At 48.0% G+C, this 14,460-nt stretch overlaps 1 protein-coding gene across 1 annotated transcript in view; it reads left to right on the top strand.

The window, feature by feature from the left end:
- The window catches only part of TNFSF13B (TNF superfamily member 13b), a 44,346-nt gene that overhangs the window by 18,236 nt on the left and 11,650 nt on the right, over positions 1–14,460 (top strand). Inside the window, exon 3 of the mRNA XM_060184021.1 lies at positions 4,153–4,209. Within this exon, the coding sequence (XP_060040004.1) occupies positions 4,153–4,209 (57 nt within the window). The remainder of the gene's footprint in view (positions 1–4,152; positions 4,210–14,460) is intronic.

Below are 14,460 nucleotides of genomic sequence, written 5' to 3'. Positions count from 1 at the left end.
CCCAGCCCACACGGCTGCCACCACGGCTGAGGCCAGTCTTGCAATCACCACATGGCAGGGTCCAGACTGGAAGGCCCTGTGCATCAGCCCATGGACTCTGCAGCTCAGACGTGGGGAAGGCAGGGCATCTGCACATCTGCCTGGTCGCTGTTCTCATCACTCAGTGTGGTCCCTTCCACTCTGCCACTCTGTCTTTACAAAACGGGGGTTCCGGAACCAGGTGGTGGCACAGTGCGTTAAGCGCACATGGCACGAAGCATAAGGACTGGCGTAAGGATCCCGGTTCAAGCCCCCGGCTCCCCACCTGCAGGGGAATCGCTTCACAGGCGGTGAAGCAGGTCTGCAGGTGTCTGTCTTTCTCTCCCCCTCTCTGTCTTCCCCTCCTCTCTCCATTTCTCTCTGTCCTATCCAACAACGATGACAACAATAATAACAACAATGATAAATAAGGGCAACAAAAGGGAAAATTTTTTTTAAAAAAACAGGGGTTTATGGCTACATTGGATTGTAGCTTTTGACAATTCACTTTTATCCTTAGCATAGGAAATCCTGAACCCTTCCTTCCTTCCTTCCTTCCTTCCTTCCTTCCTTCCTTCCTTCCATCTTTCCTTCCTTCTTAGTTTATTTGAATGGCAGAGGGAGACAGAGAAAGAGACTAGAGCACTGTTCAGTCTGGTTTAGAGTGCTCCCAGGGATCGAACCCAGGACTTCCATACCTCAGCTGTGCCCTCCCTGGCCCTTGGGACAGATCTTCATAGGTGGCTGCAGTTTTGGTCAGAGCCTTTGCACAACTTGAGAACAGAGAAATGGTCGCATCTGTTATTCCAAGCTTGAAGCACTCAGAATTTCCAGTCTCTGGAAGCTGAGGTTCAGTTCTGCATCATATCTATTTATTTTCCTTTTTGTTGCCCTTGTTGTTTTTTTATTGTTGTTGTAGTTATTGTTGTTAATGTCATTGTTTGTTGTTCATGACACCAGGTCTGCTGCATTGCTTGATGTTGTGGACTATTTACATAATCGTTGTTTTGTCTGAGACCTGCCCTGCCTGCAGGGCATTGTTTTAATCCCCACTGGTTCCTGCTCTTTTTCCACTCTGCCCCCTCTCCTAGTTACTTCCTTTTCTTCCTTTTTTCCACCCTGCTACTTCCTTTCTGGAAAGTATAAATGCAGATTTTTTTCTGATCAATAAACATTGGACTTCGTTCCGCTCAGCAACAAGACTTCCTGGTCCCTTTCCCGAGTCGCTGAGTAAGCAGCAGCCTAGGTTGGCTCCGGTCGAATTCTCTCCAACACAGAGAGCACGTGCCTGGGAAGAAACACCCTCAGACTAGCCTGACAGTCATTGTTGGACATGACAGAGAGAAATGGAGAGAGGAGGGGCAGACAGGGGTGGGGAGACACCTGCAGACCTGCTTCATCGCTTGTTCTTTGCGCCACGTGCACTTAACACGCGACAAGCAGATTCTGTTTTAAAATATTTTAATATTTTTAATACTATTTTTTATTCCCTTTTGTTGCCCTTGTTTTATTGTTGTAGTTATTATTGCTGTTGTTATTGATGTCGTCGTTGTTGGATAGGACAGAGAGAAATGGAGAGAGGAGGGGAAGACAGAGAGGGGGAGAGAAAGACAGACACCTGCAGACCTGTTTCACCGCCTGTGAAGCGACTCCTCTGCAGGTGAGAAGGCTTCACCATCTCTTACAGCTGAGCCGTGCTCCCTTGTGGGTACAGACCAGGACTTTCTCAGCCACTTCTCTGTCACTGGACGCCTGGCTGGCTTCCAAGCTGGGCTGTCACCGAGAGTCTGCTATGAACATAAGTATAAATACGTCTCTTTGAATATGTGCCTCTGGAGTGTGTGTGTGTTTAAGTATCCAGCTCAGAATAAGATTCTTGCTATGTAATTAAAACCTGCTATACTATTTTCTTGATTTAAAGTGGAGGCACTTGGGTTTATATTTCATACGTGTCATAGAAAAATCCTTTCCTAGAGAGGATGTATTTCAGAATAGTTCTGTTTTTTCCTGGAATATTCTCTGGAATATTTCACATGTGATGTGTGATGTGGGTTGACGTTCTCCAGAGGTCTGACTGACACTGTCACCTCAGGGAACTCTTGCAGCAGCCAATCTTTCAAAAGGCCCTCTCTCTCTCTTGCTCTTTCTCTCTCTGTCTCTCTGTGTATCTCTGTGTCTCTCTGTCTATCTCTGTCTCTCTTTGTCTTTCTGTCTCTCTATATCTCTGTCTTTCTCTGTCTCTTCTTGTGTCTCTCTCTGTCTCTGTCTCTCTCTGTCTCTCCCTGTCTCCCTCTCTGTTTCTCTCTTTCTGTCTCTCTCTCTCTGATCCAGAATATCTTGCCAAGAGTCTCCTTTTGTCTGCAGAGTGAAAGTAGCACAGATTGTAGCCCGACCTCTCCCTTTGCCCCTCTGAGGCCCTAAACAAGCCATCCACACTTCTCAGGACTAAATTTCCAGTGTATGATTTTGGTGAAATGGCTTGGGTTGACATCGGCTCAATAAATGAGCTCTAACAACTACTTCCATCTTCAGAATTGTTAGCAGCTGCAACAAGGACACGTCTCTATTCATTTTACCGGACTTTTATGAACAAAAGCATGTTTGAGAATAAGCAAGTAGTTTAGTTGATTCACGTATTAGCAGACTGAAAAGTGACCAAGAACTGACTAAGCTTGCTTCCTCTGCAGGTAACGGTGATGTACTTTCCAAATCCCAACAGCAAGCAAAGTCTTTATAAAGTGATCAAGGCCCAAAGTGCTGCACCTGGTGAAACACACACATTACTATGTGCAAGAACCCGGGTTCAAGCCCCTGGTCCCCACCTGTGTGTGGGTGGGTGGGTGGGGTCAAGCTTCATGAGTGGTGAAGCAATTTCTATAGGTCTATCTGTCTGTCTCTCCCTTCCCCTCTCCCCTCATCAATTTCTCTCTGTCCTACCAAATATAAAGAAAATAATAACAGTACTACTAATAAAAATGACTATCAGGGCTGGGTGGTGATGCACATGGTTGAGCACACATGTTATAATGCACAAGGACCCAGGTTCAAGCCCCTAGACTTTACCTGCAGGGGGAGAGCTTCATGAGTGATGAAGCAGGACTGCAGATGTCTCTCTGTCTCTCTCCCTCTCTATCTTCCTCTCTCCTGTCAGTTTCTGGCTGTCTCTATCGAACAAATAAAGATGATAAAAATGTTTTAATAAAACCATGAGTATCAAGAACATATATATCTTTTTTAAAAAATTTCTTTATTGGGGGATTAATGCGTTATAGTCAACAGTTAATACAATCTTTAGTACGTGCATAACATTTCCCAGTTTCCCAAATAGCAATATAACCCCCGAGAAGCATATATGCTGGGAAATTGTGCCAATGCAGTCACATCTGCCATGTTGTCCCCTCAGGCTACTGCTAGTTCCCGTGAGAGTTGGGACATTCTCCGAGAGTTGGGACATTCTCGGGAGTGCCTGTTCAGCCATGTTGTGCCCTCAGGACATTGTCTATATCCCCCGATATCTGGAGTGCTCTGGTTACTCCTCCCCCCTCCCATTCTCACAAGAGTTATCATCCTACCCTGGAGTGCTCTGGTTACTCCTCCCCCTTCCCATTCTCACGAGAGTTATCATCCTATCCTGGAGTGCTATGGTTACTCCTCCCCCTTCCCATTCTCGCGAAAGCTGCTCCTATAAAAACCCTTTGTTTTCCACACCTCGCTCTCTTGCCAGCACTTCACTCCGGTGTTCAGACGCAGGAAAGGTTACTGCGTGAGGCGGCCGTTTTCTCTACCTCCACGTGGCCCAACCTGCTTCTCTAGCACCCAACTCTGAGGTGCCAGCGCAAATAAAGATTTGTGTTTCCTCTTCGCTCCAGACCCCTCTCTCTCTCTTCTCCGCGGCCCGCGCACTACAACATCTGGCTCTACAACACATATATATCTTGAATACAAGTGGTATGACAAATTCATGGATAGATCTCAAAAAATAAATTTGAGAACAGCCCACATGCCATGGGGAGGTGGAATTGGTTCCGTTCTCACTGGGAGAAGGAGTTTGTAGCTTCCCAACCTCGGTCACCTTAGTTCCCTTACACTTTCTAGTTGAACTAAAAATATATGTTTTGTCTGCTTGCTTTTCAGTCACCCAAGACTGCTTGCAGCTGATTGCAGACCACGGTACGCCAACTATCCGGAAAGGTATGAGACGGTCCCGTGCTGGGCCCCTGAAGCTCAGTCCAGGCCTGTGTCCTGTGAGTTCCACACCCAGGGGCGACGTTCCACCCAACCCCAAGTCAGCTACCCGCCTCTCAGTGTGTTTTCACCAGCTCAAACCCACTCAGAAGTCCTGGGAAGTGCCTCGCTAGGCAGCCGCCAGCCCAGCCCAGAGAATGGCCCTGACTAAAATATAATATGTGCGACGGACAGCAGGTCTGGGCCTTCTGTTGGCGTGTCAGAAAGGTCATGACGGACTTGTCTATGTTTTCCTCTGCACAAATACATCCTGACTCTTCGGGACAGCCGACAGAAAGATTCAAGGCTCTGTGTGAGCGTTAACTCCCTGATTATGTTAGGTTGTTGGAATCACAACGGGATACAGATAAAAGTAGGCATATTTTATCACAAGCGGAGTGTGAAACTATCGCGAGCGTTTTCTGTTACTGAGTGTATTAACAGACACAGACAGAAGTGAGTATGTGTGGCCTTTTTATGACTAGCTCTGTTGGTTAAGAATGTGGAGCACTGCTGATGCTCTTAGCAGTGGATAAAAATCCCACCCCTCCACCCCCCACATCACCTTCAGGTGTAAGGAAGAAGATAAGCCAAAGACCCCTGAACAATTGAAGCCTCGCGGAACAAACTCAGATGCAGAGGGGGGAAGCCAAAGAGGGCAGGGCCAGGGGCATGCTGGGAGATGCAGGGCAGAAAGAGGGAGCCGGGCAGGAGGGCAGGCATGGGTGGAGGGAGGAGTGGGGTGGCCAAGACCCTCAGATTGAACACCCTTGCTCCTGGGAGAGCTGCCCTACACCTGGGCCTTTCTGTGTGGCTGTCATGACCCTAAGGGCGACCCAGAGACTCTGTGAATGGAAAGGCTCTTATTATTACTATTGTTGTTGTTGTTACTCTAATCCTTCTGTGTTTCCCAGCGTTGTATGTCTCCCACTCTGAAGAGCCGGCCCACGCTTTTCTAGGAGTCAGAATAAAGCCAGAAGACCACCTTGAGAACCAAAGATATTTCTTTTAAAAAAAAGTTAACTTGGAAAGAGACCTTTTGCACATCTGACCCCGAACAGAAACGCCGTGAATCCCACACCAGGAAGGGCTGGCTGAGGGGGGCATCCCCCAGGGGCTGGATGCTTTGAACTGGCGCCCACCCTGCAGGCCTGGCAGTGCCCGCGCCTTGAGCAGAGTGTCAGTGTGGGCGTCTCGAGCACAGACGGAGGTCACAGATCACCGTGAAGGCCAATGGGACCTTTCACGTCTGTCCCACTCATTTATATTCTGGGACATTCAGTTAATTTTTCAACCGGTAGTACGATCGTGGACTGCAGACATTTACAAGCAGAACAAAGGGGCTGGGAGAACCCACAGGGTAGAGCACACACCTTGTCATGGGCAAAGACCCAGCCAGAGCACGGGAGAGTCGTGCGTGGCTGGCACGGAGAGGGGAGCTCCGGGGAGCCCTGTGAGTGGTGGAGCAGTGCTGTGGTATCTCTCCTCCTCTGTCCTTCTCCGCCTCTCTGTTTTTCTCCATCTGAAAGGAAAAGGATAAGATAAAGTCAGCCAGGAGAAAGAGAACTGAGCTTGTCTGAGGTCCTGCCCAATAAGTAAACAAAGGCAGGAAGCCTGGGTTTGAAACTGTCTCCCCGGCCTGCCCCCGCCTGTCACCCTCACACATCACCGCCCTCGTTCCCTGCACGGGTCGCTGATCTTTGAAGGCCAGTGGGTGAATGGGAGCCCGGGGTGGGGATGGGGTTTAACCAAGACAAGGAGTGGTTTTCAGTGGGGCTTACCCGAAACGGGTGTGGTCTTAAAAGGCAATGATACATTCATCAAAACCTTTGTAAAAAAAAAAAAAAGCCCCTGGAGTTCGTGTCCCTGGTCCCCCACCTGCAGGGGGGAAGCTTTGCAAGTGGTGAAGCAGGGCTGCAGGTGACTCTCTCCCTCTCTCTCTCTCTCCCCCCCCCCATTCTTTTGCTTTCTGGCTGTCTCTATCCAATAAATAAAAATAATAAAAATGAATACATTATATGAACACCAAGGGGTTATAGCTCTGATCTCCTATCCTTTTTAAAAAAATATTTATTTATGTATTCCTTTTTGTTGCCCTAGTCGTCATTGTTGGATAGGACAGAGAGAAGTGGAGAGAGGAGGGGAGGACAGAGAGGGGAAGAGAAAGACAGACACCTGCAGACCTGCTTCACCGCCTGTGAAGCGACTCCCCTGCAAGTGGGGAGCCGGGGACTCGAAGCAGGATGCTTATGCCGGTCCTTGTGCTCTGCACCACCTGCACTTAACCCACTGCGCTACTGCCCGACTCCTATCTATCTATCTATCTATCTATCTATCTATCTATCTATCTATCTATCTATCCCGTGCTACAGGTGGGGCAAGTGTTACTTGAGAACCATCTCATCAAGTTGATTTCTTCCTTGAACGATGAAGATTACTGGTGGCGAGACACTGGTAGGCAGGCGTTCCACATTATTGAAAAATGTGAAGGGCCAGGGACAGAGAGGGAGCAGTGTGAGTGGACCAGACTTGTGTGCCTAAGGCCACAGAGTCCCCAGCACCTCCTCACGCCAGAGCTAAGCAGCGCTCTGCTCCCCTCCCCTCTTTCTTCAACGTAAATTAACTGGAAAATGAAAGCAGGAAAGTAAAAGTATTTAAAAGATCAATAGCCGCTCTGTCTCCTGCCGGAAGCCTCTGCCAGGGTTGATTTAGCAGGACCCCTGTGAGCGGCCTCTGGGGCAGCGCTCAGCCCCCCTGGTGCTGATCGGAACAGCCTGTGCGCGCCGCCGCGGAATCAGCCCAGTGAGCAGAGATGTGCAGTCTGCAGGGCAAAGTCAAGTCGCTACAAGGGGATATAAATGTTTCTTTCCTTTCGTCTTTCGTCTGTATCATTTTCTTTGAGGGAGGGATTAATGGTTGGCAGTCAGCAATGAAATACAGTAACAAAAAAATACAATAGTTTGTGCATGTGTAACATTTCTCTGTTTTTCACACTGAAATAATTCAACCCCCACCCCCAGGTCCTTCTTCTGCCACCATGTTCCAGAACCTGAACCCTCCCCCCACCCCCAGACTTGGGTGCAATACACCAACTCCAGTCCACGTGCTGCTTTGTGTTTTCTTTGTTTTCATCGTCTCTCTTTATTTTTTTATTGGTGATTTAATAATGATCGACAGGATTGTGGGATAAAAGGGGCACAATTCACACAGTTCCCACCACCAGAGCTCCCTGTCCCATCCCCTCCTCCATTGGAAGCTTCCCTGTTCTTTATCCCTCTGGGAGCAGGGACCCAAATTCTTTATGGGGAGCAGAAGGCGGGAGTTCTGGCTTCTGTCACTGCTTCTCCGCTGGACATGGGTGTTGGCAGGTGGACCCACACCCCCAGCCTGTGTCTGTCTGTCCCTAGTGGGGCAGGGTTCTGGGGAGGGGAGGTTCCAGGACACATGGGTGAGGGTGTCTGCCCAGGGAGGTCAGGATGGCGTCATGGCAGCATCTGCAGCCTGGTGGCTGAAAGATAGTAAGATATAAAGCAGAACAAATTGTTTAATAAACAGGAACCAAAAAATTAGGAATAGAGCACCCTGATTAGGGTGATGAGATTGGGGAAAAAGAATCTAGGAATTCTATTTTAGGTATGTTCCAAGGGGCTAGTGACTAGTGATTTTTATGGTGGTATGGGGGATTGAACCTGGGATTTTGGAACCTCAGGCATGACAGGCTCTTTGCATAACCATGATGATATCTACCCCCGCAACTTTAGTAGTTTTTGTCTGACCCTGATAGCTCATATGCAGGTGAACTAAAAATATAATCTGGGAAGATGGTGTCAGAGTTGAGAATAGGACTAGAAAGCTGGATTAGAGCAGAGAGTAGCTCCCAAACATGAGGAAAGTCTATAAATACCATTAACTGTTTACCCCATCCACCTGACCTAGGGCATATATTTATATTTATACTTATATTTATTTATATTTATATTTATACTTATATTTATATTATATTTATATTATTTAGCACAGAAGCCTGTGTGCCCTCCGAGTCCCCGTCAGTCTGAGCTCACAGTCCATGGGCACAGCGGGAACCTTCCAGGCTGCTCTCATGTCAGGACCCGTCTTCCTCGAGGGGCAGAGCAGGCTGACCAGCCTCCCTGCAGAGCGTGGGGAGTCCCCGCCATGGCTGCTCTGCAGTGAGGGCAGGGCCTGGAGAGGCCCCAGGAGGGCTTGTGCTGAGTTCCTGATGGACGTGACAGTGATGGTGGACAGAGGGGGCTGTTAAGAGCCCTTCTGTTCCATTTCTTGCCAGTTAGTCAAAGTAGTACTCTCTCTCTCTCTGCCAGGGCTTTGAACCTGTGAGATGCCACCACTCCTGGTGGACTCTCGTCTTGTCATCTCAATTTTAGGTGGAGAGAGAGGGGGAGAGAGAGAGAAGGAGAGAGAAACACAGAAGACAGACCGCTCAGCACTGCCCTGCCCCTCAGGGAGCAGCACCAGGTGATATGCATGGTCCTCCCGGCGGGGCTGACCTCACCAGGCCTTCGAGCCGGTGCCCTGTGCTCGCAGAGAGCTCAGCCCCGTGGCCCGTGACCCGCTTCATCTTCCCGTTGCCTTTCCCACTCTTCCCCAGTCTGTGGAAGTGCTGCAGAATGCCACACATCTCCACCCCAGCTGTGCCCTGCACAGAGAACATCCCTGTGCCTTCAGCCAGTTCAGCTCACCAGCTGTTAAAGAACCCGCGACAGCTTCTCTCTGGAAATCACATCAGGCAGCTTAAAAACCGTCCAAGAGAACCGTGGAGACCAGTAAGCAAGCGTGGCGGTTGGAGGGGCAGCTCTCTTTGCTGGCAAGCCTTATGCCAGACTATCCAGGGGCAGACAGAAGCCTCTGAGCGAAGAAGGTTTCTGTTCATAACTTAAATCCAACTCAAACGTTCCTGCTATGTCTGATTTTTCTGTGAAATTCCACCACCCTGGACTGTTTATAGGGCTCTATGACACGTGGCAGGCAGGAAGGATCTCCTCTCTCTCTCTCTCTCTCATTTACTTATTTAGTCATTGAATGGGATATACAGAGAGAAAGAAAACTAAAAGAGAGAGAGAGAGGCCAGGGCCCTGCTGAGCTCTGGCTGATGGTGGTGCTGGGGATTGAACCTGGGAACTCAGAGCCTCAGGCAGGAGAGTCTTTTGCACAACCATTGTGCAGTTTCCGCAGTCCATTTTTTTAGATAGAGATGGGGGGCAGAAAGAAAGAGAAATAAGAGAGTATGTGAAAGAGAGACCAGAATCCTGCTGAACTCTGGCTGACGGTGGTACTGGGGATTGAACCTGGGGTTTTGGAGCCTCAGGCAGGAGAGTCTTTCTGCAGAACTACTCTGCTTTTTCAGTCCATTTTATTTCTGAGAGAGAGAGAAAAAGAGAGAGAGAGAGCCCAGAGCCCTGCTGAGCTGTGACTGATGGTGGTGGTGGGGACTGGGTCAGGGACCATGGAGCCTCAGGCAGGAGAGTCTCTCTAGCCTGCATGGCCTCCTCGTTCAAGGACAGAAATCTTCAGGAATATTAAGCCTGCATGTCAAGCCAGACTTATTACTTCATATCACATAGCAACATGCACACTATTTATTATTTTTTTCCCCAATTTTCAAAAGCATTTAAATAAATAAAGATTGTCACACTGAGAGGGGCTGGGAAGTCCCTGACTTCTGTGTGACACGTCTGCTCCTGGTGGACATCTTTCCTACCTTTCCTTCCTTGTCTTATGGGATAGGGCAGAGAGAAATTGAGAGAGCAGGGGAGACAGAGAAAGAGAGATGCCTGCAGCCCTGCCTCATCACTAGGAAGGTCCCACCCCCACCCCCAGGCAGGGAGCAGGAGTTCGAACCTGGGTCTTTATGTGCAAAACCACGCGGCCTGACTCTGACTTGTCCAGGTTGATGAAGGGGTTTGTTTCGGCAGAGGAAGGTCTTAGGAGACATGACATCAGCCCCCCAGCCGCTTTTGTGTTCAGAAAGAGAAATGAGGACAGAGAGACAGAGACAGCAAGAGACAGCCCAGCAGAGGCAGCGCCTGCCGGCCGCCCGCCCCATAAATGTGGACTGCTCATGGCACAGTGACAGCTGTTCCCCCTGCGCTGAGCACAGACCCTCCCCACGGGGCAGGCCCCTCCAGCACGGCTGCCCTCCCACCGTGTTCTCACCAGCGTGCTGCCGGGTCTCAGGAAAGACCAGTGTGCAGAGACACGTCACAGCCTCCACACTGACACTCGTCGGCCCTTTGGCTTTGAGTTGCCTGGGCAGTTTGATTTCAGGGGCCTTGGCTCCGGTGTTTGTTACGGAGCAGCTGTCTGAGTCCTGTGTTTTTTTATTAGTGATTTAATTTTGACCACAAAATTGTGAGACATGTGGGTTCCCCACCACCAGAGCTCTGTGTCCCCATCCCCTCTCCTGACAACTGTAGTGGTTCTCCCAAGGTCACAGATATGGGCTGACTCTATAACTATCTGCCTATGTCTCTGTGTCTTTGACTCTGTGTGTCTGTCTGTGTCTCTATGTGTGTATCTGTCTATGCCTCTGTCTGTGTCTATGTCTCTCTTTGTCTGTCTGTGGCTGTCTGTATTTGTGTCTGTCTGTACCTGTCTGTGGGTGTGTGTGTGTCTGTCGGTCTGTCTGTGCCTGTATGTGTGTGTGTGTGTGTGTGTGTGTCTGTCTGTGTTTGTCTGTGCCTGTCTTTAGATAATATATTTTTCAATGGTCCTGCCTTCTCTTCCTTTCTAAGTCACACCTATCACTACTTCCAAGCGCCCTTCCTTTTTCTTCCTCTTCTCTCAGATGAGAGAAGCTGTGCCTGGCTCCCTCTGATGCTTTCCAGATTCTCTTCCCTTTCAGTGATGGGATAAAAACAAGATTCCTGAGCACAGACGCATCAGGTCCTGGTGGAGCTGGGGTTCAGAGCCCTCTGGGCATCTTCCCCTGACATTTCTCCCCCTCTGGGAGCCTGGACCCAAATTATTTTGGGGGAGCAGAAGGTGGGAGTTCTGCCTTCTGTGACTGCTTCTCCTGATGTGGGCACTGCAGGCCTGGCAGCTGTCTTGCAGTGTGACTCAGGGCAGGGGCCTGGTCCAGGGAAAACTTGCTCAGAACCTCCCACTGGGTGACCAGACGTCTAGGCTTCTGCTTTCCGTGCCTCCCTCAGGGGCCTAGAAGAGAGGCTTCCAGGTGCCGGGCTCAGCCCTGGGGGCAGGTGCACACTCAGTGCTGGGACTGAGTCTGGGGGCTCTGTGCACTGCCACCCCTGTGTCCCCCACCCCACAGCCCAGACACATGGACATGACAGGAGTCCCTGCCCTCTCTCTGGTAGGGCAAGTGCTTGCTTGCTTATGGAAGCTTATTTATTTTTAATTGAGCGTATGTATAAAGAGTGGAGCAGACAGCAGGTTCTGCAGAAAGACTGATGCTAGAGGTTCGGAGGTCCCAGGTTCAGTCCTCAGTACTACCCTAAACCAGAGCTGAGAAGGGCTCTGGTCTCTCCCTCTGTATCTCTCTCATTAAAATAAATCAAATCAAACATATAAAAATATATACTTAATGTCTTTATGGGAAAATTAATGTTTTACATTCAATAGTAAATACAATAGTTTATACATACATAACATTCCTCAGTTTTCTATATAACAATACAACCCTCACTAGGTCCTCTGTCATCCTTCTTGGACCTGTATTCTCCCCACCCCCACTCACCCCAGAGTCTTTTACTTTGGTGCAGTACACCAATTCCAGTTCAGGTTCTACTTGTGTTTTCTCTTTTTTTTTTTTGTGACTTTTAAAAAAATTTATCTCTTTATTGGGGAATTAATGTTTTACATTCAACAGTAAATACAATAGTTTGTACATGCAGAACATTCCCCAGTTTCCCATTTAACAATACAACTCCCATGATGTCATTTTATCCTTCATGGACCTGTATTCTCCCCACCCACCCCACCCCACCCCAGAGTCTTTTACTTTGGTGCAATACACCAATTCCGGTTCAGGTTTTACTTGTGTTTTCTCTTCTGATCTTGTTTTTCAACTTCTGCCTGAGACTGAGATCACCCCATGTTTATCCTTCTGTTTCTGACTTATCTCACTTAACATGAATTTTTCAAGGTCCATCTAAGACGGCTGAAAAAGGTGAAGTCACCATTTTTTACAGCTGAGTAGTATTCCATTGTGTATCTAGACCACAACTTGCTCAGCCACTCGTCTGCTGTTGGACACCGGGGTTGCTTCCAGGTTTTGGCTGTTACAAATTGTGCTGCTAAGAACATATGTGTACACAGATCTTTTTGGATGGTTGTGTTGGGTTCCTTAGGATATATCCCCGGGAGAGGAATTGCAGGGTCATAGGGTAGGTCCAGTTCTAGCCTTCTGAGAGTTCTCCAGACTGTTCTCCACAGAGGTTGGACCAATTGACATTCCCACCAGCAGTGCAGGAGGGTTCCTTTGACCCCACACCCTCTCCAGCATTTGCTGCTGTCACCTTTTCTGATGTGTGACATTCTCACAGGAGTGAAGTGGTATCTCGTTGTTGTCTTGATTTTCATTTCTCTGACAATCAGAGACTTGGAGCATTTTTTCATGTGTTTCTCGGCCTTTTGGATCTCTTCTGTGGTGAATATTCTGTCCATGTCCTCCCCCCATTTTTGAAAGGGGTTATTTGTTGTCTTGTTGAGTTGGCAAGCTATTTATATATTCTGATTATTAGCCTCTTGTCTGATGTATGGCATGTAAATATCTTCTCCCATTCTGTGAGGGGTCTCTTCCTTTGGGTAGTGGTTTCATTTGCTGTGAAGAAGCTTTTTTTAATTATTATTTTTATTATTTGTTATTTAAGAAAGGAGACAGTAACAAAACCATAGAATAAGAGGGGTACAGTTCCACACAATTCCCACCACCCGATCTCTGATCTCCATATCCCATCCCCTCCCCTGATAGCTTTCCCATTCTCTATTCCTCTGGGAGTATGGACCCAGGGTCATTATGGGGTGCAGAAGGTGGAAGGTCTGGCTTCTGTAATTGCTTCCCCACCAGACATGGGCGTTGACTGGTTGATCCATACTTCCAGTCTGTCTCTCTCTTTCCCTAGTGGGGCAGGGTCTCTGGGGAAGCTGAGCTCCAGGACACATTAGTGGGGTTGTCTGTCCAGGGAAGTCTGGTCGGCATCGTGCTGGCATCCAGAATCTGGTGGCTGAAAATAGAGTTAACATAGAAAGCCAAACAAATTGTTGAACAACCATGGACCTAAAGACTAGAATAGTGCAGATGAAGTGTTGGGGAGTATTTCCTGGAGGCTTTTGTATACTTCTGCTTTCAGGTATATATTTTTCCCCTAGTTTATGGTCACGTGTGAACATATGCTCTATCTCAGGGGACCTGGACTATATCTAGGTTTGGGGACTTTATTGGGGAGTGGACTACCTGGAATGGAATTAGAGAATATTATGAAAGGAAAGGTCTCACCCAAGTGATGAAGCTGAAGGGTTGTAATTCCACACCTGAAGTCTCTAGACACAGTCTGAAGTGAAGCATGCTGGGGTAGCACTCGTTGCGTTGATTAGGTTGTGATCCGCAGATGCAATCTTATTTGATTTGAATTGAGAGAAGTATGCAGGAAGGTGTGCAGAAGCTTTTTAATTTGATGTAGTCTCATAGGTTTATGCTTGCCTTAGTCTTCTTTGTAATTGGATTTGTTTCACTGAAAGACGTCTTTAAAATTTATGTGGAAAAGAGTTCTGCCAATATTTTCCTCTAAGTATCTGATAGTTTCTGGTCTGACATCCAAGTCCTTGATCCACTTGGAATTTACTTTTGTATTTGGTGAAATATAGTGGTTCAGTTTCATTCTTCTGCATGTTTGAACCCATTTTTTCCATCTCCATAGGTGTGGGGGGCTTACTTCTGGGCTCTTAATTCTATTCCACTGGTCAGTGTATCTATTCATGTTCCAGTACCAAGCAGTTTTGATGACAATGGCCCTATAATACAATTTGACATCTGGGAGTGTGATACCTCCAGTTATGTTCTTTCTTCTCAAGATTGTTTTGGCAATTCTAGGTCTTTTCTGGTTCCAGATAAACATTTGTAGCATTAGTTCTATTCTCCTAAAAAATGTAGTTGGGATCTTGATGGGAATAGCATTAAATTTGTAGATGGCTCTGAGTAGTATATTCATTTTGATGATGTTAATT

Source organism: Erinaceus europaeus, unplaced genomic scaffold (genome assembly GCF_950295315.1).
Source record: "Erinaceus europaeus unplaced genomic scaffold, mEriEur2.1 scaffold_405, whole genome shotgun sequence".
In the NCBI taxonomy this organism is placed as follows: Eukaryota; Metazoa; Chordata; class Mammalia; order Eulipotyphla; family Erinaceidae; genus Erinaceus; species Erinaceus europaeus.
The sequence above is the reverse complement of the archived record's forward strand: the minus strand, read 5'-3'. Positions and strand labels throughout refer to the sequence as shown.